Source organism: Pyrenophora tritici-repentis, chromosome 2 (assembly GCF_003171515.1).
Source record: "Pyrenophora tritici-repentis strain M4 chromosome 2, whole genome shotgun sequence".
NCBI lineage: Eukaryota > Fungi > Ascomycota > Dothideomycetes > Pleosporales > Pleosporaceae > Pyrenophora > Pyrenophora tritici-repentis.
In genome coordinates this window covers 3517500-3544726 of record NC_089391.1, presented here as the reverse complement: position 1 = coordinate 3544726, position 27227 = coordinate 3517500, and the positions used below count along the sequence as shown (strand labels likewise).

Sequence of the window (27227 nt, the reverse complement as noted above, 5' to 3'; positions counted from 1 at the left end):
GCAAACGTCATTTCAACCATCCCCATGAATCCCGAGACTGGCAAAACATATTTCTAGCAATCTGCAGAGCATACCCAAGAATAAAATTCTCGAGAAATCCCCTGGCGAATATTCCAGGTGTGACATCTGGGTAGTCCATCAGAACTTGAGGTCTGATATACGCAAGAGCTTGGGAAACTGAGATCGAAGTCTTTATATACAATCTGAAATCTCACCATGGACGGCCCAAAAGATGACCTGAAGTGGTTCGGCGAAGGCTTCGACGGCTTCCCCAAAAAGCTACCTGACGACGTCGTCGAATACATGGTCTTCATCATCGACTCCCGACTTTCCGACATTCAAACCCGAGAGCGCCTCCAAGCATTCCAACGTGCTCTTAGTATCCTGGAAAAGAAGTTTCTCAAAGAATACATCTGGCAAAGGGACTCGCTCAAGCTAGAGCTTGTGCGAGAAGAGCGGCAATGGCTACTCAGGGGGCGCACAAACTACGGCGACAGTGTGGCAGACGAGTGGCTTATTGTGTATCTCTTGCGTGAGCTCAGTAAAGAGTTTAAAGATGCTTGGATACGAATCTATGATAGCGATGGGGAGTTTCTGCTGATCGAAGCTGCGAATGCGTTGCCGAAGTGGCTGAATCCTGAAGTCGCAGAGAACAGGGTATGGATCAACTGTCATCGGCTTCTTATCATACCCCTGGGTAAAGAGGAGGAGCCTGCGCCCCTCACGCAGGCGCAAGCACTGCAAATCATCGACGCTACGCCGGGACGACTTCAGCAGTATGTCAAGGTTGAAAAGGAGGCATTTCATCGTCTGAGCGGGTATCCAGCTGCCATCTCAGAAAACCAGCATCATGCAACAGTCCCACTCCCGAGGAAAGTCGCTCACATGCTACACGTAAACCCGTCCTACATTGCACCAGTAGTTGAAGCCTTTTACTTACGCGATCCTATTTCGATTCGACTTCTTCAGCCCAGCAAGACCAAGGAACCCCTAATTTTCCCACCCGAAGACTCTGTTGACGTTAGCGTGCGATTCACAAAAGTGCTATACGCCCAACTTCTCGGACAGCACTGGGAACCGCCAGCACCATGGGACGCCGCACTGGAGCACCTCATCAAGGCCGGCAAGTCAACCGAGAAAGCCGAGATTGGCATCAAAATAGCAGCAGGCATGCAAATGCTTCTCTCTTACCCAATCTACAGCTCCTACAAATCTACGCGCGAGATTTCTCTCCTACTCGAAGACCTCGAAAGTGGCGACGACACGCTTCCCACCGACGCCGAAATTGCAAGCTGGCCCAAACGCGAAGACGACGAAGGGTGGCTCAACATTGACTTTGCCGAGTTTGAAAAAGAGCTCGAAGGCAAAGGAAGCGGCGCCAAAGACGCATTCGGCGACAAAGCTGCACAAGAGAATCTCAAAAAGATGGTCGAGCGGTTCAACGACTTCCTAGCCGACAATGAAGCCGGCGCCGAAGGTGCAGACGGGATCCCGGACCCAATGGACATAGACAACGACTCCGACGGCGAAGCCCGGGGCTGGGACGACCCAGAAGACAGCGATTCCCCACCGCCCTCAACCAACACCAAAACTAACACAAAGGGTAGAAATAAGGCCCCACCTAAATTCACCAGGAAGCCTGACTCCGATGATGACTCCGATGACGATGACACCGACACCGACGACGACGCAGAAGCCGACGCCGAATACGCCGACTACGAAAAAGCTTACGAGAAATTTATGACACTCCCCGCCGCTGAGAAAGCAATGCTAACAGACGAAGCGCGCGCACTGGCACTTGAACAAGACGCCGAGCAGGAAGAAGATGACGAGATCAAGAAATTGAGTGAGATGATGGAGGCGGAACTGTTTAGCCATGGCGCCCTCAACCTGGATGCTAAACCGACTCGTAAACCGGGCACTGGGCTGCTGGCGGACGTCAAGGGTAAGGGGAAGCTGGAGGATGTTGGTGAAGAGAATGGGGAAGATGAGGATGAGGACCTGCTGGATGAGGACTATAATCTTGTGGACAATATGCTCAAGGCGTTCAAGGGACAGGCGGGTATGGCGGGTCCGGCGGGAAATATGATGAGGGCGATGGGTGTGCAGTTTCCAAGAGATGCTGATGATGAGATTGAGGGGAGTAGTAAGGGTAAGGGTAGGGTGGTGGAGTAGGCGATGTAGGTTGTTGGGCGTGGCGCTTATTCGTGTTATGGTGTAGTGAAAGTTATATGACTGCTTGGTAGATGGCTTATGTTGGACTCTATATCCCCACTTAGCTTCCCACAACGTCTAGTTTGAAACAAGATATCACACTCCGTAAATATCATCCACATACCCCAACTTCCCATCCCTTTCCGCTGCTTTATTGTTCGCCAGACGCGTCCATATGGGCTGTAAGACACCCGTGTCGAAGTTGCGGTTGGCGAAGATGTCCACGCCTAGCTGCTCGAGGATCTTGAGAGGGATAGCGACGGATTCGGTGAGCGTGAAGACGTCGATGTGGTGTTTGTTGGAGAGCGGTTGCAGGCGCGCGATGAGTGGGTGGTCTGAGGGTAAGATTTTGAACGCCGGTGGTGAGGAAGCGGAGCATAAGAAGGGGGCGTAGGGGTGAGGCGTTGTGGGAGAGGCCGACGGTGGGGCGTTGGAGCCAGGTAAAGTCTTTGCCGCAGAGGGCTTTATGGTAGGTTTTCATCGCAAGGTTGAGACATTCGGGTGAGCAGAAGGCTTCGGAACAACATGGGGCTTGTTGAGGCGTGTCTGGGAGGGAAGCGTAGCAGTTAGCGCATGAGTTTGGTGCGGGAGTACTGCAGACACCTGTTGCGGTGCGATCGGTTAGTATACACTCGCCGTTTTGCATTTCATGGCTGGCAAACATGCCTAGCATGTCGTCGTTTCCATCCGCAGCGAGGGTGCTTCGAGCGAGGTAGCATGTTGTTTCACCATCTTTCCCACGAAGCTCTTCGTTAATCAGAGCTACAAGTTTCGAGGATCTTGTGAGAGAGCGCTCTGGCGTCCAGGAGAACTCCGTCCATCGGTAATTCACTGTGAATACGCCTCCGTCTTTTAGTCTATCTTTCTGCTCTTGTGGCGTGCCTCCCAGTGATGCAGCTGCGGCCTCCTTCCTCCTCAAAAGCTCGCGGAGGTCAGTAGCTTTCTCACCCGCCATACCCCATCTGGGATATTGTTTCAATGCTTCTTCCCACAATTCAGCTGCTTCCCAATGGCAGTGGCAACCCAAAAGAGCTTGACCAAGGATTTCGTAGACTGCTTTCCTTGCCTCAAGATTGGCAGGTTCGCGATCCAACAGAAGCTTGGCCTTGAAAGCATCTCCTACTGCAATCTCAGGAAACCCATGTTCTCTCATGAAAGATCCGCGTCGGACCCAGTGGTTGGCATCGTAAGACGAGCGGTTGATCTGATCATCAAAAAGGCGTAGGGCACTTTCAAACATACGTAGGTCTAGTGGCTGTTGAGATTGAGTGGTTCCAGACCGGGATACCATGCCTGAGTGGTTCCATTGGGAGGGTATAGTGAGGATTGTCAGAGCGTGCCATCGTTCTGTGATAGGTATAGAGCAGATTGTTGTGTGGGAGTATACGTGGGGACGTGCGGCTGGGGTTTACGATTTTACGACGTCATCGCTGGAAGAGTCGCGTCTGCTGACCGCAGTACACATACCTAGGTACGTTTCGTTCTTCATAATCTACGACAATTTTCACACTTTTGATAATATATTCAGATTTTCAGGGAGCAAGATGTGCACTCGAGCACTATGAATCTTCTCAACATTGTCCGAGCTCGCCAACGATGCAGCAGTTGACTTTGTGGCCGAATCTCAACTCAGAACATTCTCGAGCTCAACGTATTCTATCAAACTGTATATATCGTCGGTCAGCATTGCATAGCTGTATAACACGCCAGGGACCTCAACCCTTCCAAGGTTTTTAGTCTTGATCTAGGGTACTGAAGAAGCTCTCGTGACTGCCAAGTTGGCGTCAATGTGCATATGGAAGAAGACAGGAGAAGCCAAACATGTTGATGGTTCTGAAGACGATGGAGACACCCATCAAAGAGCATGTACTGTCAGTTCCCAGGCGAGTACAGCTCAGTTTCTCAAGCATTGGCTGGGGGTTTTCTCCGATCATCAACATGTGGAAATGAGGATTGCTTTCAGGCGCACGGGAGATCTCGGACCTCAGCACCCTACCGGTAACGAAGACCGAGCCTTGTACCAGCCACACCGCCACACCTGCATATTTCGCATCGACACGGGAGCCATCGTGGGGGCTGTTTGCTGACTGATTGTGGGTCTAGGGCCCGGAAGGGTAAACGGCCCGATAGGCTGGCTGCGTTCGTTTGACAGCTCGGCCCCGGCCCGCCGCCCAGTCTGGATCTCACACTCATGAAGCTTATTTCCAGTTGTCAATGAAGAAAATCACAGCAATCGCAAGTTCAGTGACTAAGTTTGATGGATATTTGATTTTTGGACACTTCTATATACAGCGACTATCAAACGGAAACGACTGTGAAGTTTACACGATCACAAGACAAGCCTTGCACCCTGCCATATTCCCGCATATCTACCCTGCTGCCGTCTAGCAGTAATCGCCAATGTTGTAGCTCTGATACACGTGGCTGGTCCTGCATGCCGGGCTGGCACCCTTGACGTAAAGTTTGGTCGCTAATCTATGTCAGCATATCTTCCTTGTTCGAGCGTCATGCAGAGCACTTACAGTCAACGGGAAGATTGGCGGACGGCTGTCGTACGATGGTCTGGGTCCTGTCGCCGGGGGTGAGATCGTTCTCACACTGGATCTGTTCCTGTCCTCCGTTCACAGTTGGGCTACCGGTCCACACATCGATGTGGTTGATGCGCGGACTGGCGCTCCAGTCGGTAGTGCACTGAGCGCAGTAGTCTTCAAATCGAAGGTACTTGCGCGTGTAGGGGTCGTAGATGACTTCACACTTTGTGAACTCGCCAGGCGCAGAGGCAAAGGTCAAGGGATCGGTGTAGGTGCCCGTGCCACCAGCTTTGAAGCCGCGGCCACAGTCGTAAGCGGTTGCTGGGCCTGACGAATCGTTAGCAGCGGTTATACACGAGGTTTGATAGTGAGGTTGCATGCCGACTCACCAGCCGGATCGTTATCTGGGTAACCGTAAAAGGTGTGGGTAACCTTGGTCACTTTGGTGCAGCCGAGGACGGTGAGGCTGAGGGAAGAAAGTGCGATGATGATTGAGGCGCGCATATTGATTATTGTGCTGTAGTGTTGTTGCTTTGGTTGCTTTGTTGTGCTTGTTGGAGTGTGCCGAATTCATTCACGCCGGCGAGAGACATTATATACTTGTTGCCAGCCATGTCGGTGTAGACTTCTTGACGAGGCTGTATGTACAGCCTCAGCCTCCATCCACTCCACCGACGACGTCCAAGAAGTCGCATTTTTGGCACAGTTCCATTTCTGGCAGGCCAGACGAAATAATGAGGGCCAATGACTCCAGAAAACGCAAGCCACAAGTGGGATTCTGGAGGTCAGTGGTTCGTCGGTGGCCGAGATCGCTTAGTAGTTCGTGTTCCACTGCAAGCATCCCGCACTGTCCAGGATTTCCATCCTGTTGCAATGCAAGATTTGCTTACGAAGACACCCTAGAGGAATCACTATTTTAGAATTTCCCTCCTCGGAGGAAGCCTGCCGGATCTGTTCGCACTAGATCGCGGGCAAGTCTTGTATTGGGACGGCCGCTAGAACCACCAATTTGTTTGTGGCCCCATGGCTTGAAGCCGCATGCCCTCATGCACCACAGAGCGTATTAAGAAGCACCGGAAGCAGCGAAGATTTGCAAGGAAATGTTTGGATTGGCGGATCTCAACTTCCCCGCTCGCTCAAACCGAGTGTGCATATGCGAGTCAGTGCAGCTCTTGCCCACGGTAGGCGATCAACGCGGTGAAGAGACCAAGCTGAAATTTTGCATGGCAAGCAATCCATCACTTCTTATCGCGTGACAGCCTTGTGACGATGCAATAAGCTTCTTTAGTCATTCGCTTGAGCCGCATTTACGAGAAGAAAGCTTCAGCCCACCTTTTGTGTCTGCCACTCTTGCGCTTCTCAAGCTCATTCTCGCGGAGCGGCCCTAACATAGCAGCAAGTCTCACCCACTCGACGCTATAATGGTTGAACTCGGGTTTCGTGTATCGATGGCTTTCAGCCTTATCTTCGCAACTGCAATACTTCATCGTGTCTCTGGCTCAACCATTGCCACGTTCACGGACGATCAGTGCAAGAACTCGTTCCAGAGCATACAAGCAGAAAACGGATACCCAAATGGCACATGCCTAAGATTGGCTGACAATGGAAAATTTGGAAGTTTTCAGGTATGGACGATGACGCCAACGAGAAGACTGCACGTGAGACAGACACTAACGTGCCTTAGGTTGTGGGCCTTGACTCGGGCTGCAGTGGTGAGCAGACGATTGATTTCGAGAAACAAGGAAAGAGTCCTATCCACTGACCTGTCTCCAGCTACTATCTATGGCACCGATGCTGAGGAGTTCGTGCCTTGTTCCTCCACCGCCCTCCAGTTCGCACAGCTAGCTACGTGCTATAACTCCTCATGGGTTTACTACAGTATCGATGCATGCACACCGCCTCAATCGTCAAGCATCTCCGGAAACCCCACACGTCCCACCTCCAACCCATCGACATCCTCAAGCACCGCCAACACCCCCAGCAAAAACCACACTGGAGCCATAGTTGGCGGAGTTGTTGGCGGCGTAGGTGGTCTCGCTCTCATCGGCCTCGCTTTATTCTTTGTTCATCGTCATCGTCGCAACAAGAAAAAGGCACTTGAACAGCCTCCTACTGTACCCCAGCCACCTGAAGCTCCCGGAAACAACATCAATGAGTTGCCGCCGCAAGACATCAAACCGGAAATATATACGGCCGAGGCTAAGCCACAAGAAATGGGTAGAAATAGTGTGTTCGTTCCAAGGGAAGAGCCACCTGCGGAGCTTGAGGGAAACAATGCTCCTGTTTTGCACGAACTAGAAAAGCGCGGTGTGTAGGATCTTTTGGAACGAGCGAGATGTTGTAGTAGTAGTAGGAAAGGTACATGTATATATACGTAACGATGAAGAAGAGCATGGGCTTGAAATTCTCATCATGGATTAGTCTTGGATGAATTATCTTAATACATGTGTCGAGCGAGACTATTGACGATAGGTGATTCTTGCGCGAATAACATTACAAGTTGCTAACATTCCATCACGCAGATGCGGTCACATGACTAAATCACTTGACAAAGGCGACTTCAAATGTATATAAGCAGACTTGTCATTAAGCAAATCAAACAAACTTTGGACGCTGATTTGATTTGTTTGTACAAAACTTAAGATTGTATTTAAGTTGTTTAGTTTGATAGTGTTTTAGGAGGCCGTTTGTTTAAAAGTTTAATAGATTTGATACTGTTTAGGTGCTGATCTAATCGTATATCGTATATATTACTAAGCTTCGCTGTCCTACTTGCATATTTCGTATATTGCAGCTACCTCAGCGTCAGTTACATCGCCTAATGTGAGGGATCGATCAAGAAAGATTGGATTTGACAAGATACAAGCTATCGAGCTATCTACGTTGTGAGCCCGAACTTATGCTGTGGGCGCCAAGGCGCTAGTCCGATAAGATAAGGATCTTATCGATATGGGGGCCATGGGCCGAGCGAGTCTATGGATCCGTAACACCTAAGTTGTAATCAGATGGAGGCTTAAAGCCAGCGTCGCGCCAGCTTCGTATACACTGTATTGCTGCAAGCAGTTGTAACCTAATTTTGCGTCGCCTTGGCTCTAATAAATCACCGAGCTCGCTAAACAGCCGCTCGCACTCATAACTTAAGGCTAGTATTGTTAATATATCGATCGCCATACGCGCTAGGTTAGGATACTTTAGGCGTAGGCTTATCTAATAGCTAACAGGATTACTACCTTGTTCGAACTGCTCCTGCGTCCAGCGGAGTTCAAACCGTCGCCAACGCTCCAGCTTATCTATCTCTGTCACCTCAACAATGCTATAAGGCTCCGCATTAACGAGCGCGTTAATGGCGTCGTTAATACCGCTTAAGAGCTGCACTAGTGGGCGACTTTGGCGCTGTATTTGCGGCTTATAGAACGCCCAAAGTTGTTTCAACCTAGCGTTGTTTGCCTTAAGCTAGCTCGGTTTGTCGCGCTAGCTGTTCTCACAGTAGTTCTTGTAGTATAGGTGGAGGCAGGTAGCGGCAAAGTATGCGGGTGATTCGTCGAGCTTAGTGTAATACGCGTTAAGCTTTGCCCAAGCTGCGCGTAGGTTAATAGGAAGGTGATCTTCTAGCGCGCTATTGGCATTATAGTCGACGCTTTCGTGGTTTTTAAGTAGCTGCTCGTACACGGCAAGTATAGCTTCGAAGACAGGTATAACCTCGTATATCGCGCCGAAACGGCCAGCTTTACCGCGAGCTTTAAGCCGTTTTGTCGCCTCCTTTAGCGGCTCTAACACTGATATATACTAGGTTATTACCGCCTAATCGTCAGCCGTAAGCCTATTAGATCTCATCTAAGCTGGTACTTTAGTGAGCTTATTGTTACGGCTACGCGCGTACGCGTCGGCGCCCACCGTCCTTTCGATGTGGCTTTGGGCGTACTCATCAACGGCGTTATGGAGTTTTGCGGCGCGTACAAAGGTGTCGTGAAAGCTGTTCCAGCGCGTGACGACTGGCTTTACTAGCTCGAGTATTTCCTGCTTTTAGTCGGGAGCCTTAGCGTTAACACGGCGCTGGCAATTAGCAAAAAGATCATGTTGTTGCGGTGTTTAGATGTAGTTGATGATATCGATTAGTACACTAAGCGGACCTTGCTGCCGCTATTCTTGTAGGTAGGCTGCCTCTGTTTTGTGCTCGTCCTAATTATTATCGTACGCGTCCTTATCAAAGCCGAAGATAATCATCTGTCCGACTAAGTTAAGTGTGTGAGGGCCGCAGCGGAGGCGGTGATGGCTTGCTGTAAATTCAAAGCGTTGGGCGAGTTTGGTGACGGCGGTGTCGTTAGCGTACGCGTTGTCGAGCACAAAGTACCTAAGCTAGCTACGTGTTATACCGAAGACATCGATTATATTGCCGACAACTTCAGCTATCCTCTCGCCCGTGTGGGCGCCCGTAAGCTGAGGCAGCGCGATAGGTAGGTCCCTGATAGTGCCGTCGGCGTCAGCAAAATGAGCAACAACTCCAAAGAAGCCGCGCTTGCCGCCTTTTGTCGTCCAGCCATCGAAGCTTATATAGATTTTACTAATAGCCGACGAGAGCATCTGAACAACCTGCGGCTCTATATAGCGATACAGCCTTATCACGAAGCTAGCTACACTGTTATGACTTACCTATAGCGCGTTAGCTGCCTCTAGGTTAGCAAACTCTATTATCTGCCTAAACGCAGGCGTTTCGAACTCGCGGAGAGGGTAGTTATTATCGACAAGCCACGTAACAGCGGCGTATCGAAAGCGCTGTACGTCAAAGTTTCCGAGCTTGTTAGCGACGCCTTAAGGTACATCGACACCGCCCTTGGTTATTATCTTAAGCGTCGTTTGGCCTCGCGGTAGTGTAATCGAATCTAGTTTGCCCTTGCGATCGTAGCCGTGGCTAAGTAGCTTCTGCGCGAGGTAGTTGATAGCGTTACTGGTCGACTTTGTAACCTCTAGATAGGCGCAAAAGATCTTACGATAATAGCAGTATTTGCAAACAAAGAACGTACGATAAGGCTTACGGAGAGAGGCAACGCGGTAACCGTACTAATATACCCAACTTTTGTTGCGCTTTAACGTACGCAGCAGCTTCGTAAAACGCGGTAAACGCTTCTAATTAATGCCGTCAAAGTTGTCCGTAAACTCGTCATCAAAGCCAGTATTATCCCCACCTTCGATAGCCTCACTTGTAGCCTCCGTAGCAGCCCTACTACCCTCGGCCGGCGGTTGTATAGTAGCTTCTAGTATAGCGTCGCGCAACTGCGACTCGAACGGCGCGTCTTCGGTAGCCTGGCTTGCTGCAGCAGCTAGGGCTTTACGTGGCGAGGTGCGGATAGACAGCTCAGGCTGCGAATCGTCCATCAGGATAGGCTGCGATGCACTGCCTTTAGCTGTTTTGGCGCGCTTGTGGGGGCCGTGGGGGCTGGGGGTGCCCTCGGCGGCGCGTTTTAGGTTACGAAGCGGCATTTTCGGCGTGTTAGGCAACGAGAAACACTAAAACGTGCTGTAGAGAGGGTAGTGTAGCTGCAAAAGATGGCTAACAGCGATATAGAAGATGGGAGATAGGATATAAGATAGCGGTCATCGACGGCTAGCGACGCTCGTGTAGTTATATAATGACTAAGCTAGATGCAACACAAGAAAACTATCGCGAAATTGCTACCTCCGCTATCTCAAAAACATCATTAAAGTCGATCTTAAAACACCTTAGGACATCATCTATAGAACAGCTCGCTATGTAATATTAGTCAAACAGTCAAACAAACTAAACAAATTTCGATCGTACGTTTGATTTGTTTGTATATTTCTATAGGCAGCGTTTGGTTTGTTTAATTTGCTTATAGTCAAGCAAATCAAACAAACTATTCAAACGCGTTTGCTTAATGACAAGTCTGTATATAAGTGTCTTATTCTGTAAAAATATCCATCTAACCTAAACTATCATACTATCTTCATATTATATCCTTGAACATTGCCTCATTCAATCCGCCTCTAACCAATATACAAACCAATACATGCAAATTAACGTTTCCGACACACAGTTTTTATTGATCCTCCGATCGCGAAGTCAGGAAGTAGCTTTCCCTGCTTGCAGTCGTTCGAAAGCGACCATTCTGACATGTCTACTCGGATTCTCTGTATTTGAACTTAGAATGTAGCTCAGCAACACTCATACCGCCTTGGATGTAGTTCTTCAGAACGCCGGCGATATGCGTAGCAACAGGCGACTTCTCAGCAGGCGTACCTGGACGAGCCCTCTCGCTCAATACCGCAAGTTCCCCCAATATTGACAAGACTGCGCATAGGTCTGCAGTGGCCGGGTTCTGCACCGAATGTCCCTTTTGCTGTTCATCGTCTGGTACCATGGTCTCAAATAGCCCGCCGCAAGTGCGGACCGGCCCATAGTAGTCTGCTGCAAAGTGAAGGTTGAAATGCTTGACTTGATCGCGCAGACGTTCGAGAAAGGCGATGGGATCACTGTTTTCAAGGAAAGACTTTGTGTTTGAGCGTCCAGTTGCTTTGGACTCTTGTGCCACCATTTCTTCATCCAAGCGAAACAACGTGCGTCGCAGCGGCTCTCGGTCATGAAGGTGGTCTGCGACGATGGCCATCATCGGCGACCAATCAAAAGCACCCGACTTGTTCGTACTCTTTACCAAAAGCTTCTCGAAATTCTTTTCACGACGGTTCCTATTGGAACCAGACGATCGAAAAAGCTCAGGAGGTGCCCCACAGTCGAGAAAAGCGCGGTTTGCCATTGATCGCGGACTTTCTGTTCGAACTTGGCCGAGAAACAGTGAGCTGATGTGCAAGCTCATCACTTTGTCGAGTTGCACCCACGCAGTATCTAGGTAACCAAGCTGTCGAAGGGCGTCGTAGAGGTGGCACATTGCAAACAACTAACAGTTGTACGTTGCAAAATGGTAGCCTATTTCGAGATGTCGGAAACACAGATCAAGAGCTAGTTTCCGGGCACAAGCGGGTTTTTCTTGCGCAAGAAGTTGGGATCTTCTAGTGGCATGATGAAGTTTTCGCTGTACTTCAAACGCGCTTGTTGATCTCCTTCGTGGTCGGGAAGATGAGAATACTGTTCACAGACATTCTCCTTAACAGCGATGGGCATGTCGAAATGCTTCCACATGTCGCGATGGTATCCAGCGAGAGGATGAATCGAGTCGATGTTTCGAATTGCTGCGTATCTCGTCGCCTGACCAGGCCAATTCCGTGTCCATGAGACCAGAGCATCGTATTCCTTGGCCAAGATAATTGTAGGTGGAGGATATATCACCCTGTTGTAACGGGCTGAGCCCTAGGTCACATGAATAGGCCGCTGGCCTAGTCGCTTTCTCACGTATGTGATATGGAAGAAGAGATGAAGGACTGAGTTGATTGTATAGCTATGAACGAGGGAAGCTATATATATGTGAGGAATGAGAGAGTGTAGGGATAGCCCTGCTAGCGTGCAACACACCCCCCCAGACTGTAGTGAAGCGTAAGGCTGTAGTGTAGAGACTAAGGTAGCTGTCTCCAGTTTAAAGGTGAAAAGGAGTGAATAAAGTCCATGTATTAGAACCAGCCCGCTGTATTGCTGGGTAGTTCAGGAGTTTTAGTTGTTGTGAAGACTGAGGAGACGTTTAGTGATATCCTCAAGTCCTAGTTGACGTGTGAAGTTAACGTGCTTTTGCTTTGGCAGTGCCTTTGTAAGACCGTCTGCAGGCATTTGGGCAGTAGAAATCCATTGTACATTCACCTCTCCTCTCTCAACTGCTTGACGTAGCCAGAGTTGGTGAATATCGACGTGTTTGAGCTTGGTTTGAAGTCTTTCTGTGGCCTTTGTCACAATTCCCACTGTCTGCTTGTTATCACAATAGATGACTGGGGTGATGTCTGTTTTGAAATTAAGCTGATCAAAGAGATTGTTCCACCAAATGAACTCTGACGCAGCACGGCTGAGAGCGTAGAGTTCGGCTTCTGTAGTTGACTTTGTAACAGACCGTTGTTTCGTAGCTTTCCAGTCAATTGGCATTCCAAAGAGCTTGAATAGATAGCCATCTGAGCTACGTCTAGTAGACAGATCGTCTGCAAATGAAGCGTCTGCAGCTCCAAAGAAGATAGGCTCAGGGTTAAAAGCAGTCCCGGGGATTGAGTAACCAGTGTTGTCAGGAGTGAGTGCTGAGGCTTTTAAGGCGAAATTGCGTGTCTTGACCAAGAAGCGCCAGGCATGAATTGCAGCGCGTAGGTGTTGTTCTCCAGGATTGTTGAGATACCGGGAGAGAATTGAGTGGGTGAGTGAGATATCAGGTCTTGTGAACACTGAGATGTAGGCTAAGGAGCCAACTAATTGCTGGTATCTTTTCTTTAGTGCTTTGTCTACCACAGTGTTTGGCTCAAGGTTGGTTTCAGCCATTGGAAAATCAGGTAAGGTAGTTGCTCCTTCCATCAAGTTGTACTTATGTGCTACCTTATCAATAAAGGCGTCTTGAATCAGCCAAGTTGATTGTTGAGAGATATCGCGAACTACGCGTATACCGAGGAACCAGTTGAGTTGACCCATCGATCTAAGCTCATACTTCTTGAAGAGCTTGTCCTGGAATTCCTTGTGGATGTCCAGCTTCGATGGATGTACTAGGACAACTATATCATCAACATAGAAGAAGACAATAAGACTGTTGTTGGCAAAGAGACATGGCGTATTTGGGATTTGTTTGAGGCCAAGATCTTGGAGTGTGTTGGCCAGGTCCTGGTACCATAGTAGAGGTGCTTCCTTTAGGCCATATAAGGCTCGGCGGAGGAGAAGCAGAGCTCCAAATTGAGTTGTGAAGCCTTCAGGTGTGTTGCAGTACAGTTTCCTAGGTACCCGAGCATTGAGAAATGCGTTCATGGCATCGTATTGGAACATAAGTAGTCCAAACTTAGTTGACATTGCGATGAGAGCTCGAAAGGTTTTAGCTGCTAGTGTAGCAGCGTAGGTGTCACCCCATTGTGTTTGGAGATCACCTCTGACCACAAGTCGCGCTTTAGCTTTCAAGAAGTAGCCATCTTCGTCAAACTTGTTAGTGTATACCCACATGAGGGGCAGAGTCTCTGCATCAGCAGTGAATGGAGTTACTTTGGTGTTCTCGAAGCAACCTTTCTTCCAACAGTCGTCTATCTCCTTTTTCATGGCGTTCCAGTACAAATCGGCCTGGGATGAGAAACGACGTCTTTGAACCGCTTAGGTGGTTCAGGCATCTGATCTCGATGAAGCCTAGTCTTTGGAGTAATGGCTGTAATCTTCTCATAGAGTGTTGGGTGAAGGGAAGTTGCAAAGGTTCCATAGTAGGTAAAGAAGTTTGATGAAACTCTGTCTTGTCCCTTCTTAGCGCGGCTGCGTCTGCTTCCAGTAATTACATTGTGATCTCCAATGTCTGGATGCAAAGCTTGTGGTGCATTGTTGTTGTGCCGATCTGGGAGATAGCCAGGTATGTCGTATGCATGGCGAGATTCCATTGATGGAGTTGGGCGCTGTAGGACAGCTATTGTTGAGTTGGTTGGTGATGGTGAGCGTGAAGGACTCATGGTTCCTTTAGTTAAGTCCATTGGGCTTCTGTCCGAATATGCGGCGGAAATCTCTATTTCTTCAAGATGCTGGTCCAGTTGCTCAGTGGTGTAGAGATCTTTAGCAGTAGCAGTGAAATGAGGTTGTTCGAGATCTAGAGTCTCTACCTCTTGTTCAGTGATCTTGTTTGTAGTGATGTTGTTGAGTTTATCGTCCTTATAAGAGAATTGCCACTTAAAGATAACGTCTCTAGTCCTAATTACGCGGTCGAGTGTCGGTATCCAGACTCTGTAGATGTTTGATGAGTCGTATCCAACGAGGTATCCGATGTGAGCTCGTGGCTCAGTCTTGTCAGCAGCTTTGATGTCTCTGCGATAGACATAGGCTCTGCACCCAATAGGTGAGTAGTGAGCTACCGAGGGCTTTGTATTGAAAACAACTTCATGAGGTGTCTTCCATCCAAGTGAATGGACTGGTGTAGTGTTGAGCAGCTGTACTGCTGCGACAGCGAGCTCATTAGTGAGGTCTTTTGGCAGTCCTGATGAAATGCGCAGAGCGCGAGTGCGCTGCATAATAGTCCTGCCTGCTGCCTCTTGGAGACCTTTTTGCTCATCAGTGTTCTCAGCCGTTGTTTCAATCTTGATTCCAATGCTCTTGCACGCTGCAGCAAAGTCGCGACCAAGTCCTTTCTCGTTGTCAGATCTAATGATGATGACAACGTACTTGTAGCCAAGCTGTCGCTGGATCTTCTCAATGAGATTGAAGACAGCGGGAATAAGAGTGGTTTTAAGTCGATTTGGAAGGCAAGAGATCTCATGCCACTTAGAGAATTGGCAGACAGCGTGTAGAGCGTATTTGTCGCCGTTGTAGCATTCTTCTCCTTGAGGGACTAGGTATACCAGGTCAATAGCGATGCGTTCGAATGGCCGAGTAGAGACCGTGTCTGGTGTACGCCGTGAGATCTGTTTGTTCATCTTTGTAAGAATGCAGTCTTCGCATTCCTTCCAGGATTGTGGAGGATCACTGCCTTGGAGTTTGAAGCCTCGAACAGCTGCTTCAAGATGGCGGATGGTATCTGGCCCTGGGTGGGCCCAGATGTGATGTGCTTCAGTAGCAGTAGCCTTAAGATGAGGCTTTGGATCATGTGATGGCCTAAATGCAGCCATGGATTGCAGTGAGTTGGCGTTTGGACGTTTCCCATCATCCGCGTCTATGAGCCAGTGACCTGCGTGGTAGTCTAGGAGAGTAACAACGTTGTTTGGAGTCGCTTGGTATAGGTGATTCTTTCCAGAATCAAAGTGAATCTTCATGTCCTTGCAGCGTGAGAGGCTGAGGATGTTGGCAAAGAAACCCTCCACTAGGGCAACGTGGGTAAGCTGGATGTCCTGTATACCATTTGGTGTCCTGACTGGAATGATAACATTTCCCCATTCGCTGATAGAGACTGACTGTGAGCCAGCGTACAAAGCTTCGTCAGCTGTACTGTACCGAGTGTGGGTCCATCTCCATGATTTGGAGTTGATGACGTGAACATTTGATCCAGGATCCATGATCCATCGGTTGATGTAAGGTGGGTTGGATACATGATTGGTAGAGAAGGCCTGAAAAGAACAAGCCATGCTGTGGGGTTGATGATCGCCATGGGCTTGGGCATCAAAGGCAATAGGCGTTGTGGTTGGTTCGGATGTAGCCTTCGCGTTTTGCCTTTCCGCAGCTCTCTGAAGCTGCTTGGCAATTCTTGGATTCTTCTTAGCCTTTTTAAACTTGGCTTCAATCTCTGGGTCTAGTGTCCATCCTGCTCGGCGAACTGCAGGATTGATGTAGGGACAGTTTGAATACCAATGTTCTTCTAAACAGATGCATTTGCCTGGTGGATGATTATGCTTCGCTTGAGGTTTCTGATTCTGGCTAGGTCCTTCTTCGGTAGTATTGGCCTTGGTAGACCCGCTGCTGTCAGCGATGCCGAGAGAGGCGCCGAATGTTCCAAAGGTCGATCCTTGGGGTTTTATAATGCGGAGAAATTGACGGAAGCTAGCAACTAGGGTATTGATTGTCGGTAGATCTAAGTCTTTTACCGCTGGGTTTTCCTGTAGATCCAAAAGCTTGCGGAGCTCAGCTGTAGCCCAGGTCTCATGTAGCTTGTTGGCTGTGACAAGGAATTCTTCTTGAACTTGTCCTCCTTTCATCTCAGGCATGTCAAGCATAGCCATGAGGTCAGTGACGCGTATCCATTCGTCTAGCCATTTGTCCACGCTTGTGTTGCGCGGTTTAGGTGATCGTAGAGCGTCGTATTTCACCCTAAGCTCTCTTCTTCGGGTAGGGTCGGATGGGGCTATGTGGGCTCTGAGCTTGGCTAGTCGTGCGTGTGCAGTTGCGTCATTCTGGATGAGAGGAATCAAAGAAGTGGAGATTGTTGATGCCACGTCAGTGCAGATCTCCTTGAGAGCTTTGTCTTTCTGGTGCCACTCCTTGTACTTCCATTCCCACTCGCTGAGCTTCATTCGCTGTACTTGAAGAACTTCGGCCGTAAGGTCTCCATCTGGGAGTATAGGGCGTTCAGGTTTTGGCGTAAGAGTGGGTGGTGTAGAGACTGCTGGATTACAGTACTCCCATACTCCATGTGACACTGCCTTATCCTTGTGTTGAAAGAGCCAAAGGGACCAGTCCTCTGGTTTTGTCAGGATGACAACGGTCTTAGTAGACCTCTGGGTTTCAACTGATGCCATTCTAGATAGCAGAGTATCGCAAAGTTGGGATAGGTTGTCGGGAGATAGATGCCAAAGAGATGGCAGTTGAGTGAACTTCAGTGGTTAAAAGATTGCAGTAGGCAAATCCGGGCTCATAACTCTCACGTATGTGATATGGAAGAAGAGATGAAGGACTGAGTTGATTGTATAGCTATGAACGAGGGAAGCTATATATATGTGAGGAATGAGAGAGTGTAGGGATAGCCCTGCTAGCGTGCAACACGCTTCCTTCCTTCTATCACTCCTTCCCCCAGCAGCCCGTGCGCCGTGCGCCAACCCAAACAAAGCGAGATGGCCGCCCACTTTCCTCTTCTTCTCTTCATCTCGACTGTAAATAGCATCTGGATTAGGTAGCTGGAATACAGTACCTACAGACCGTTCACACCTGTCAACCCCGAAAAGCTCCAACTGTCTAGTGCGGAATTCTGCAAGCTTTTTAGCCCAATGAAAAGGTACTTCAATATTCGAACTACATGCGTTGATAATATTTAACAACATGTGACTCGCAATAGCGCGCGGAAATTGAAAGCCACTGGCCCCTAGGTTGGCACTGATCGACCGTGAGATCTGGTCGAGACTAGCCTTGCTGATGGAATGGAAACTACCCGTTTCCCACTTGTCGCGACGAGCCCGCAGCTCCACTGAAAGTTCGCTGACGTACTGAATTATTGTGGTATTCAAACCCTCAAGGCGTTCTATGCCGGGATATTCAAAATTGGGGTGTCGCTTAGTAAAGTACCTGATAGATATTGGCCAGTCCAACGTCTTCACTTTGGTGTTATTGAATGCTCCCGTGGCGAGACAAGGGATGTCTCAATTCTCAAACAATAAGTTCACCACTTTGGTCGATTCTTCATCCGTTTTTAACTTCTCGGGTAGCTCTTCATATAGTTTGAAGATCATTTCAATGGCTAGGTCGGATAGCAGTGTGACAAGCCATAGGTCCTTGATATTGCCGGATTTCGTATAGCCTGCCCACATCTGGGATACCCACCCAGTTATAGAAATTACTTCATCGCGAAAGCAATACCAACGGAGGTTGAGCTCCTCTGATACATCAATGGCTGGCTCATAACGTGTCGTCGAAGGCTTATTCGATTCCTTAAGAGCCGAGTCATCAGTGACCGGGTCATCATGAGGTTGGCTCTCGATCGGTTCATCGACTTCGTCAATGCTCAGGGCTTCAAACAAGTTGGAGAATCTAGAGCTGTTTTCTTGTGTTTCATTTTGACTAGAAGAGATCCTTTGAACTTGAATGACCTCTGACAGCATTTCTGTAACTCGACGTAGCACATCGAGAAAGTATACGTGTCCGGCGTTGCCTTGGTGTTCCGGTTGCTCCTGTGCGAATTTGTCGGCGTATTTCTGACGGCCCCGAACAGCTTCTCTGAATGAACACCACACATTACTCAACATGACGATGGTCACGCCAAGATCCTGCAGGTATTGACCCTGACGTAATATCTCCTCAGTAGAGACCCTGTATGTTGTCGTTCCGGCCGATTTCTGAGCATTTTGCTTCGCTTCTTTGCGGGCCTTTCCTTTGAGGCGGCCGGGTTTTGGGACCGTGCTACCTACACTGGTGGATGTGGCTCCCTGGTCTTGTGTATCATCAAAAGCGCGCACACCATTTCCGTGGGCGCAAGCCGTCTCCACTATCCAGGAAATGGCCACGTTTGTATGCGCCTTGATCGTTTCGTAGCGCCCCGTTGTGCGCGTAGTCAGAGTACTTGCCACATATAGTCAGTCTACCTGCTCAAAGGTCCAGTTTGAGCGATCATATGGTGGGTTAAAAGCCCCCAGGTTAATCGAGATGAAAAATTTAACTTACAAGTCAGTGTTGCGATCGCCAGCTGTTTCGTGTATCAAAAAGGTAATGGGTGTGGTGGAGAGCGAACCACTGCTCGATGGGAAGAAATTATATAGGTGTGAGGGGCAGTTGTATGAGTCAGTAAAGACAAATGGGGTCTGAGCACACGGCTGCCTAGGAGCTAGTGGCAAGGCCTGAGTGAAAGGAAACACAGAGGTTGCCCGGGTGACCAGTGGCGGTAGAAGTCTCTCTACCTCACCACTGCATAGGTTGATCCCCACTAGGAATTATATAATAGCAGACATATGTTGGCCTAAAGCTCTCTGTGGCGCCTCCAGCACCTCCAGCGAATCATAAATCGGGATGATGCCAGTCAATACTCGTCATATTCCTAGAATGTCGGGTACTGCGCTCCGTACGCGGCCTAGCTCGTTACGTGTTAGAGAGAGTCAAAAGTCTAAGAATGAGATACAAGGCCTAGAATCGTACAGAAAGCTATTGCATCGATGTCTGTTGGACCATGAGTATAGTGAGCTCCGGGGGTAGCCCACTTCATCTCTTGACGTCACCGACGATACCATAGTAGTGTATACCACAATACAAATTGAAAACTGCTCTCAATACAACCCTCCGTTTCTGATCCTTGACACGCAGAGGAATCGGCGTGCTGGTATTTAAGCACATGTGTAGGTAGCAAACTACGGCAAGTAGGAAATTGTGGTAGGTAGCAAACTGCGGCAGGTAGCAAACTCTAACAGGTACCTCGGTACTTACAGTAGGTAACGTCTTGCCCGTATGCTATATTGTGACGTACTGTAACTAAAAAAGAAGATTCTAGATAATGCATAGGTGTAGAAAATGCTGCAAAGTCTAGTTCCAAGTCATACACAGATTTCTGTCGTGTTCATAGGGGCAGTTGTCTTTCTAGGTTAGTCGCGCTTGCGGCAGTTCCGTGCCCAACTTGGAAGTGACCCAAAAGACTAGCGCAGTGAGCATCTTAACACGACCTCATACCAAGCCGTGGATGCACTTGGACAAGATCACCAACGTTAGTGCTTACATGCCATCCCGAATTTAGATACCCACGTCTCTTTCTCAAGTCTATGAAACACGATGGTGTTGGCGACAAGGAAAATCTGGGTTGATGAGAATCTGGGCATGTGTGATCAATTCCTAAATCAGCGTTTGCTGTCAGGACTCCATCGCTAGGTAAGTGCGCCTGTGGTTCCTTTGGCACATGAAGACCGTGCGATGTAAAATTGATGTTGAGAATATTCCGGTCACCTGTCACGAGGACGCTAAGTCACATGACCCACACCGCTCTATATTAGCCGAGCTTTGTATAGTTAGCAATTGACACACTTACATGCCATGACTGAGAGAGTCATTCTTTCTCAACAGGTTATGAGCCCGGCTTACGCGCTTGCGTGTGCATTGTGAGTGTCCGGAGTGTCGTTTCTTCGATATGGGCAGCAAGCTGGTATATGCGTGTCTACGCCAGAACAACCCAGGAGGTCGTCGCCTTCTATATTCTAAGACACTGGGTCGTCGCCCTGGCTGCCGCGAAGGGTATTAAGTCCTGAAGACACTGGGCCGTCGCCCTGGCTACCGCGAAGGGTATTAAGTCCGAAGAAAAATGGACTATCGTCCGGAGAAGCTGGGAGCGTCTCGAAGATACCTTGGGCGAGTTATACCCAATTCCGACGCGCGAGTCGAAGAGAGCAATGGTTGCTCTATCCCTTTTCAACCAACCTTTTGACAACGATTCGAATACCTACCTACCGACGGTAACCATCGATTCTTCCGAAAACAACTCGAATTGCCTGCCTATCGATAGTAACCTTTCGAGACCTTCTTTTTAAACTAGTAGCTACAGTTCGACAGCTACTTTCAATTCCTTAAACTCGAAAACCTACCGTTTGACGGTGCTCGAAGTTTTTTTACTCTCTCGAACGCTACCCACCTACCCCCACCCGATTTCTCGATCGATTTTTATCTTCTTTCCAAAGGATTTCGTTAAATAAACGCAAAGAAGCAAAGTGTCGGCATACACACGGTGTGTCGCCTAATAAGGCCCAATGTACCGCCTCGATCCTACTTCGGCCCAACTCGGACCCAACGCTATGTATACCTTCGTAGCCCCCACATTCGTAGAATCATCATACACCAGAATACCAATACACAAGATTACCTTAGCTACTGTTATTCACCGTACGATCGTACAAGGCCTTCCAACACTGATCAGTGATTGCACGGCAGTCACAGACAGTTAGGTTAAGAAGAGATAGATTCTTTACCCCGCGCGTTCCCTAGATTGCCTATATCAGCAAGGCGGAGTTATCTATGCTAAGCTCACTGTTAGCTATATCAGGCGTCGTTCGTGGCTAGCGACCGACCGTTACAGCCGTATCAGAAGCGTTCCAAGACGCCGTCTATACACGCGCCAACCGACCGGTTGAGATTTGACCCGTGTACAACCCACGACCACCGACGCATCTCTAGCGAACGCAGCTAGCGCAACAAGCGTCAACAAGAACACAATAGCAGGAGAGAGAACATCATCGGAAAGAGCACCGGTAGCCAGGACACCGGCAGTAGGAATGGCGAGCAGTAGTAGAAGAGTGGTACCCACACTAGAGGCGCTACTAGGGACCACAAACATAAAACCAAGAGAATGGCATCACATCGATCCAGAGATTTGGGAGGACAACGTTGAAGCTCCAGACGATGAGGTAGGGATTACTACAGCAACAACGTACATTGCGCGTGCGATTGCGGACTATACAGATCGACCAACAGCAGATGAAGAACTCTTTTGGGAGTTCCGTCAGGACTTTGAAGGATGGACAGAGGCAATGTTCCTACGTGCCCAGCCAATATACACAAAGGAACTAAAGCGGATCCTCCGCTTTAAGGGAGTGTATACTGGCCGTATTAATATGGCACCTAGTGAGTCTCTAGCTAGGTTATTACGCATGGAGGAGTACCTAGAATGGCCTCAGGACGTATTCCAGTCGGCTGTGTTTGACACACGATCAGCTGCGCACATGTTGCAAGAGCGGGCACTACGGCAACAACGCAGTGAAGGATCAGTACAGTCCACAGACAGGAGATTATCAAGCCAGGCCCAGAGCCGAACCCAAACGCCTGTAAGGACAAGAGGCCGAGACGTAGACAGTCGGCAAACCCGCGATCAAGACCAGACCCACGCCCGTGTGCAAGGACGACAGGAGACCGTTGAGGAAGAACAACAGATTCAGGACCAGCTAGCAAAAACGATTGAGAAAGCCCAAAACCAACCAATCCGAAGCCAGCCTGTAGAGACAACTGAATCCGCACCGCAGCCAGCCTATCAGCGCGTCCAAAGTCAGCAACCTCCCCTCACCTACAACAACTTCGACCGATTCCGCGAGTATACACCAGCATACCCGCAACGTCCGAAGGGACCGAGCGTTCCCCCAATTGTGCCCTCTGGTGAAACAGACCCGTACAAGGCAGTTCCACCAATCGAGTTTAGCAATGAGAAACTAGATCCTAAGACGATCAATGTCTTCGTGAAAATGTGGGACCGAGACAAAAAGTATACGGGAAAGCCGTACGACCTCCTAGACGATAAATTGAAAATCTTCTACAGCATCTGTTATCACGCAGACATCGAGCCAGGGCAGTTCCATGCAGTCTTTCCACGGATTCTCGACGGCCGCGCAGAGGAGTATTACCTCCACTTCGTCGATCAGCGGATGGATACGTTCTTGACTGCCTACACAAAGCTCAAGAACCACTTCGACACAGACGTCAACCACGGCCATTACTACGCGGACTGGACGACGACATCGTTTGTCAAAGTCCGCAGGGAGAACCCCGAAAAGAACCTCCACGAGGTCCTTGACATCATGCTGGACAAGCTCCAATTGTGTCAAAGAGCACTTGGACAGCAGTACATGGGAGAATACGCGCTCCGAACGACTGTAATCACAGCATGCCGAGGCGTGAAGGAGCTCGAGATGGCACTCTACAAGCCGTCTCTAGAATGCGAGGTTCTGTTTGGAGATCTGCGATCGTCAATCGAAAACTCACTCGCCATGACCGTCTCCGTCAACTTCACTGAGGCGGATACGGATAGCCAGTACTACTTGGATCGTCGGTACAACAACAACAGCTCTGGAAGATTGCGAGGGAATTACAACCCTCGTGGTGGACGCAGCGGATTCACCCGCGGACGCGGTGGGCTTCAGCACCGCTCTGGAGTCAACACACAAATCGACAAGAAATGTTACGTCTGCAGCAAGACAGGCTGTTGGTCCACAAACCACACGCTTGAAGAAAGAAAACGCTCAAAAGCGCAGTACATCACACACTGCGCGATTACGGGAGAGCAAATGGAGTTTAGCACATTTCTCGTCGCGTACGAGGGGAAGAAGTCGACCAGTTCTTCCTAGAGGAGCAAGACGAAGATGATGAGGACCAAAGATTGGCAGTTAAGTACCTCACAGATCAGGCCTTTTTGCACCACGTGACTGGAGAAGACGTCTACAGGTGCAAGGAGCCTATTACGCCCGCAACGCAGTTCCTTATCGAGGATCGATACTCGCGAATCACGTACCAAGGCATTCTTCCTGACACTGGTGCCTCAAATGTATCGACAGCCGGAAAGGAGCAGTTCTGGGCGCTCCAAACTGAGGACCCCACCGTAACTCTAGATACGTCTACTGCTGGAAACGCATCTGTGCAATTTGGCAAAGGAAGCGTCACTACTTCGATTGGAACCGCACATGTATCGACACAGATTGGAAAGATCAAATTTGAGGTCTTGAACGCACCCACCCCGTTTCTCCTCTGTCTGAAAGACATGGACCGGCTCCACGTGTACTTCAACAATACTACGGACCAGCTGGTACAAGGAAAAGCTACCTTTCCAGTGATTCGCAAATGGGGACACCCGTGGTTCCACCTAAGCAAGGCAGAGCGCGCGCGCGTATTCCTTACGGAGACTGAGCTCCGACGCTTACACCGGAGGTTCGGGCATCCAGCCGTCGAACGGCTGATACGATTGCTCAAACGCGCAGGACACGAGGACGTGGATGAACGGCTGCTCCGAGAGATCCAAACGTTCTGCCATCACTGCCAAGCGCATGATCCAGCGCCGCGCCGATTCAAGTTTAGGCTGAAAGATGATCGGGAATTCAACTTCGAGATCCTCGTAGATGTGATGTATCTGAGTGGGAAACCAGTGCTTCACGTGATCGATTCGGCTACAACATTCAACGGCGCGCGATTTCTACCGTCTATGAGCGCGAAAGACACCTGGGAAGCACTCCGCCTGCTCTGGATTGATACATACCAAGGGCCGCCAGATATCGTCACCCACGACGCCGGCACCAACTTCGCGTCAGTCGAATTCAGATCAGAGGCGAAGATCATGGGAATCACATGTAAACAAGTGCCAACCGAGGCCCATTGGTCTATCGGCAAGGTAGAAAGATACCACGCACCGCTCAGACGCGCGTACGAGATCCTGAGGACAGAGCTTGACACTGGCACCAGCGACGCCGCAGTGTTGCAGATGGCAGTCAAGGCCGTCAACGACACCGCAGGCCCAGACGGGCTCGTACCCACGCTGCTCGTCTTCGGTGCATACCCCCGGATATCCATGGATTCACCACCATCTCCCTCGATAACCCATCGCGCGGAGGCAATCCAGAAAGCGATGAGGGCGCTGCGGAAGGCCTCAGCGGAACATGCGGTGAGCAACGCACTTGGTACCAGGAATGGGCCTACTACAGACGGGGTACTGTCACTGCCTCTTCAGAGTGAGGTGATGGTATGGCGCGAGAAGAATGGATGGCAAGGGCCGTATAGAGTCATCGATATGAAGGACCACGATGTTACTGTAGACATGATCAACGGCCCAACGACGTTCCGATCCACTGTCGTAAAACCGTACTATCGCGATCTGACTACAGCGATAGACGGCGCAGATCAAGGCACAGGTGGATCTCCGACCACAGACGAAGCGATTGCTGATGAACCGCCACTACCGGTACCACCGGCGGAAGCCAACCAAGCGGCTCAGCCGCGCAAGCGGGGCCGCCCACCTGGATCAAAGAACAAGCCCAAGGTGCAGTACCTGTCGAAGAAGGAGGAGGACGATTACGCCCTGGCCGTCAAGCTACGCAATGACGGCGTGATTAACGTCCCGGGCGCTCCATTCGAAGCATCCGATCAGAAGGAGATCGACGACCTCGTCGGCCGTGGAGTATTCAGTTTTGAGCTGTTTGATCCAACTCTACACGGCGGGTATCGTATCTTCAAATCGCGCATGGTCCGCGAAGTCAAAGGCAAGACCATGGTCCCGTACGAGAAATCACGCCTCGTTGTTCAAGGTTACAATGACGAGGGCAAACACGAGATCCTGACGCAGTCGCCAACCATCCAACGAGCCAGCCAGCGCCTGATTCTAGCCCTAGCGCCTGCATTACTCGATGAGGGCATGGTTGTGGAACTACGAGATATCACGCAAGCGTACCCACAGGCACAAACAGAGCTATTCCGCACGGTTTTAGCGCACCTCCCAAAGGAGCTTATAAAAAAAGTATCCCAAGGGAACAATTATTCGCGTAATCAAGCCACTCTATGGAATCGCGGAAGCAGGAGTCCACTGGTTTGCTACGTACCAAGGACACCACTGCAAGGAGCTCGACATGGCTACATCAACGTATGACCCGTGCCTCCTGATCACGAACGGGAGACGGGAAGCGTTTGGAATAGTGGGCCTGCAGACAGACGATACTCTCGCGATTGGGACGCCTGCATTCTCTGGTGCAGAAGACGCTGCGCTCCAGAAAGCCAATTTTCGAGCTAAGCCCAAGGAGAGACTGTCCAAAGAAGTATCACTCGAGTTCAACGGATGTACTCTAACGTTGCGCGGAGACACGATTCTACTTACGCAGAAGGGACAAGGTGCCAAGATCGAAATCATTGATCCGAAGGCAGCAAACCGAGCACAGAAGTACATGGAGCAGCGCGCGCGTGGCGCGTACATTGCGTCGATATGCCAACCTGAAGCATCGTTCGATCTTTCCGCGGCTGCGCAAATACAACAACCTAAGGACACAGAATACGTGAAGCTTAACCGCCGGCTGCAGTGGCAATCTGAGAGCATACAACGAGGCCTGCGATACGTCCCTCTCGACCTCGCTACAGCAAAGCTGGTAGTGTTCACAGACGGATCCTTCGCGAACAACCAAGACCTTAGCTCACAGCTAGGGTACCTACTTATCCTTGCGAATGAGTCGAGTCGACAAGACAGCACGTTTGATATTCGTGGTAACGTAATCCATTGGAGTTCGACCAAATGCAAACGCGTTACCCGGAGCGTTCTTGCCTCAGAAACGTACGGCATGGTTAGCGGTGTCGACATCGCTATCGCTATCCTAACAACCCTCAAGATAATTACAGGACGCCTAGGTCTACCACCGATCCCACTTATTGTGTGTACGGATTCATACTCCTTGTATGAATGCCTCGTCAAACTCGGAACAACTGCTGAGAAGCGACTGATGATCGACATCATGGCGCTTCGGCAGTCATACGAGCGTCGCGAGATCACTGAGATCCGCTGGATCAACGGAGAGGACAACCCCGCGGACGCATTCACGAAAGCAACACCAAATCGCGCGTTAGAACGTTTCATCGAAAGCAACAAGCTGTCAATCCGAGTAGAGGGATCTGTGCAGCGACCTACGGAGTAGGCACATATGCCTATTTGGAATCCCTCTCATTGTGCCCTTTTTAGAAGACCCGTTTTTCCTTACATCAGTCGTTACAATAAGAAAAGATTGCCAGTGTCGGCATACACACGGTGTGTCGCCTAATAAGGCCCAATGTACCGCCTCGATCCTACTTCGGCCCAACTCGGACCCAACGCTATGTATACCTTCGTAGCCCCCACATTCGTAGAATCATCATACACCAGAATACCAATACACAAGATTACCTTAGCTACTGTTATTCACCGTACGATCGTACAAGGCCTTCCAACACAAAGGCTTATATAACGATGGGGGAGAATAAGGGTGTTAGGGTCTGGAGCCCTGAATAGGACACAGACAAGGAGGCAGGAGCGGAGGAACGGAGCGGGGACAACAAGAGAGGAGAGCGTACATAGCTAGAGTACTGGGAGTACTAAGCTAGGGGAGCGCTAGGATAGAGGAGAGCGTACACAGCTAGAGTACTGGGAGTACCAAGCTGGGGGAGCGCTGGGACAGAGGAGAGCGTACACAGCTAGAGTACTGGGAGTACCAAGCTGAGGGAGCGCTGACTCTCACGTAGGAGTCGAGGGAGAGTCGGTATGTTGGTGATATCGATTCTACCTT

The 27227-nt window shown here is 49.8% G+C and overlaps 11 protein-coding genes across 11 annotated transcripts; 3 read left to right on the top strand and 8 right to left on the bottom strand.

Moving 5' to 3' along the window:
* Nucleotides 1–216: 216 nt before the first annotated feature.
* PtrM4_067980 (SGT1 family protein Sgt1) lies at nt 217–2175 on the top strand (the record flags this gene model as incomplete). Its single annotated transcript, XM_066105806.1, has 2 exons — nt 217–1603; nt 1784–2175. 2 exons carry the CDS (start codon nt 217–219, stop codon nt 2173–2175), a joined length of 1779 nt encoding a protein of 592 aa, XP_065964433.1.
* A 190-nt stretch (nt 2176–2365) lies between these two features.
* PtrM4_067970 (DUF3984 domain containing protein) lies at nt 2366–3505 on the bottom strand (the record flags this gene model as incomplete). Its single annotated transcript, XM_001933470.2, has 1 exon — nt 2366–3505. The coding sequence occupies one exon, from the start codon at nt 3503–3505 to the stop codon at nt 2366–2368; it is 1140 nt and encodes a 379-aa protein (XP_001933505.2).
* A 1093-nt stretch (nt 3506–4598) lies between these two features.
* On the bottom strand, nt 4599–5249 carry PtrM4_067960 (uncharacterized protein; the record flags this gene model as incomplete). Its single annotated transcript, XM_001933469.2, has 3 exons — nt 4599–4684; nt 4737–5072; nt 5135–5249. 3 exons carry the CDS (start codon nt 5247–5249, stop codon nt 4599–4601), a joined length of 537 nt encoding a protein of 178 aa, XP_001933504.1.
* A 917-nt stretch (nt 5250–6166) lies between these two features.
* Nucleotides 6167–7060, top strand: PtrM4_067950 (uncharacterized protein; the record flags this gene model as incomplete). The annotated part of the gene is made up of 3 exons (XM_001933468.2): nt 6167–6370; nt 6430–6457; nt 6519–7060. 3 exons carry the CDS (start codon nt 6167–6169, stop codon nt 7058–7060), a joined length of 774 nt encoding a protein of 257 aa, XP_001933503.1.
* A 1156-nt stretch (nt 7061–8216) lies between these two features.
* On the bottom strand, nt 8217–9326 carry PtrM4_067940 (uncharacterized protein; the record flags this gene model as incomplete). Its single annotated transcript, XM_066105805.1, has 3 exons — nt 8217–8531; nt 8592–8737; nt 9119–9326. 3 exons carry the CDS (start codon nt 9324–9326, stop codon nt 8217–8219), a joined length of 669 nt encoding a protein of 222 aa, XP_065964432.1.
* A 543-nt stretch (nt 9327–9869) lies between these two features.
* Nucleotides 9870–10223, bottom strand: PtrM4_067930 (uncharacterized protein; the record flags this gene model as incomplete). The annotated part of the gene is made up of 1 exon (XM_066105804.1): nt 9870–10223. The coding sequence occupies one exon, from the start codon at nt 10221–10223 to the stop codon at nt 9870–9872; it is 354 nt and encodes a 117-aa protein (XP_065964431.1).
* Nucleotides 10224–10879: 656 nt separating this feature from the next.
* Nucleotides 10880–11647, bottom strand: PtrM4_067920 (uncharacterized protein; the record flags this gene model as incomplete). The annotated part of the gene is made up of 1 exon (XM_001933466.2): nt 10880–11647. One exon carries the CDS (start codon nt 11645–11647, stop codon nt 10880–10882), a length of 768 nt encoding a protein of 255 aa, XP_001933501.2.
* A 716-nt stretch (nt 11648–12363) lies between these two features.
* On the bottom strand, nt 12364–13827 carry PtrM4_067910 (uncharacterized protein; the record flags this gene model as incomplete). The annotated part of the gene is made up of 1 exon (XM_066105803.1): nt 12364–13827. The coding sequence occupies one exon, from the start codon at nt 13825–13827 to the stop codon at nt 12364–12366; it is 1464 nt and encodes a 487-aa protein (XP_065964430.1).
* Nucleotides 13828–13916: 89 nt separating this feature from the next.
* On the bottom strand, nt 13917–17021 carry PtrM4_067900 (uncharacterized protein; the record flags this gene model as incomplete). Its single annotated transcript, XM_066105802.1, has 1 exon — nt 13917–17021. The coding sequence occupies one exon, from the start codon at nt 17019–17021 to the stop codon at nt 13917–13919; it is 3105 nt and encodes a 1034-aa protein (XP_065964429.1).
* Nucleotides 17022–17855: 834 nt separating this feature from the next.
* On the bottom strand, nt 17856–18458 carry PtrM4_067890 (uncharacterized protein; the record flags this gene model as incomplete). Its single annotated transcript, XM_066105801.1, has 1 exon — nt 17856–18458. One exon carries the CDS (start codon nt 18456–18458, stop codon nt 17856–17858), a length of 603 nt encoding a protein of 200 aa, XP_065964428.1.
* A 2994-nt stretch (nt 18459–21452) lies between these two features.
* Nucleotides 21453–26603, top strand: PtrM4_067880 (uncharacterized protein; the record flags this gene model as incomplete). The annotated part of the gene is made up of 3 exons (XM_066105800.1): nt 21453–23280; nt 23346–25408; nt 25446–26603. 3 exons carry the CDS (start codon nt 21453–21455, stop codon nt 26601–26603), a joined length of 5049 nt encoding a protein of 1682 aa, XP_065964427.1.
* Nucleotides 26604–27227: the final 624 nt, after the last annotated feature.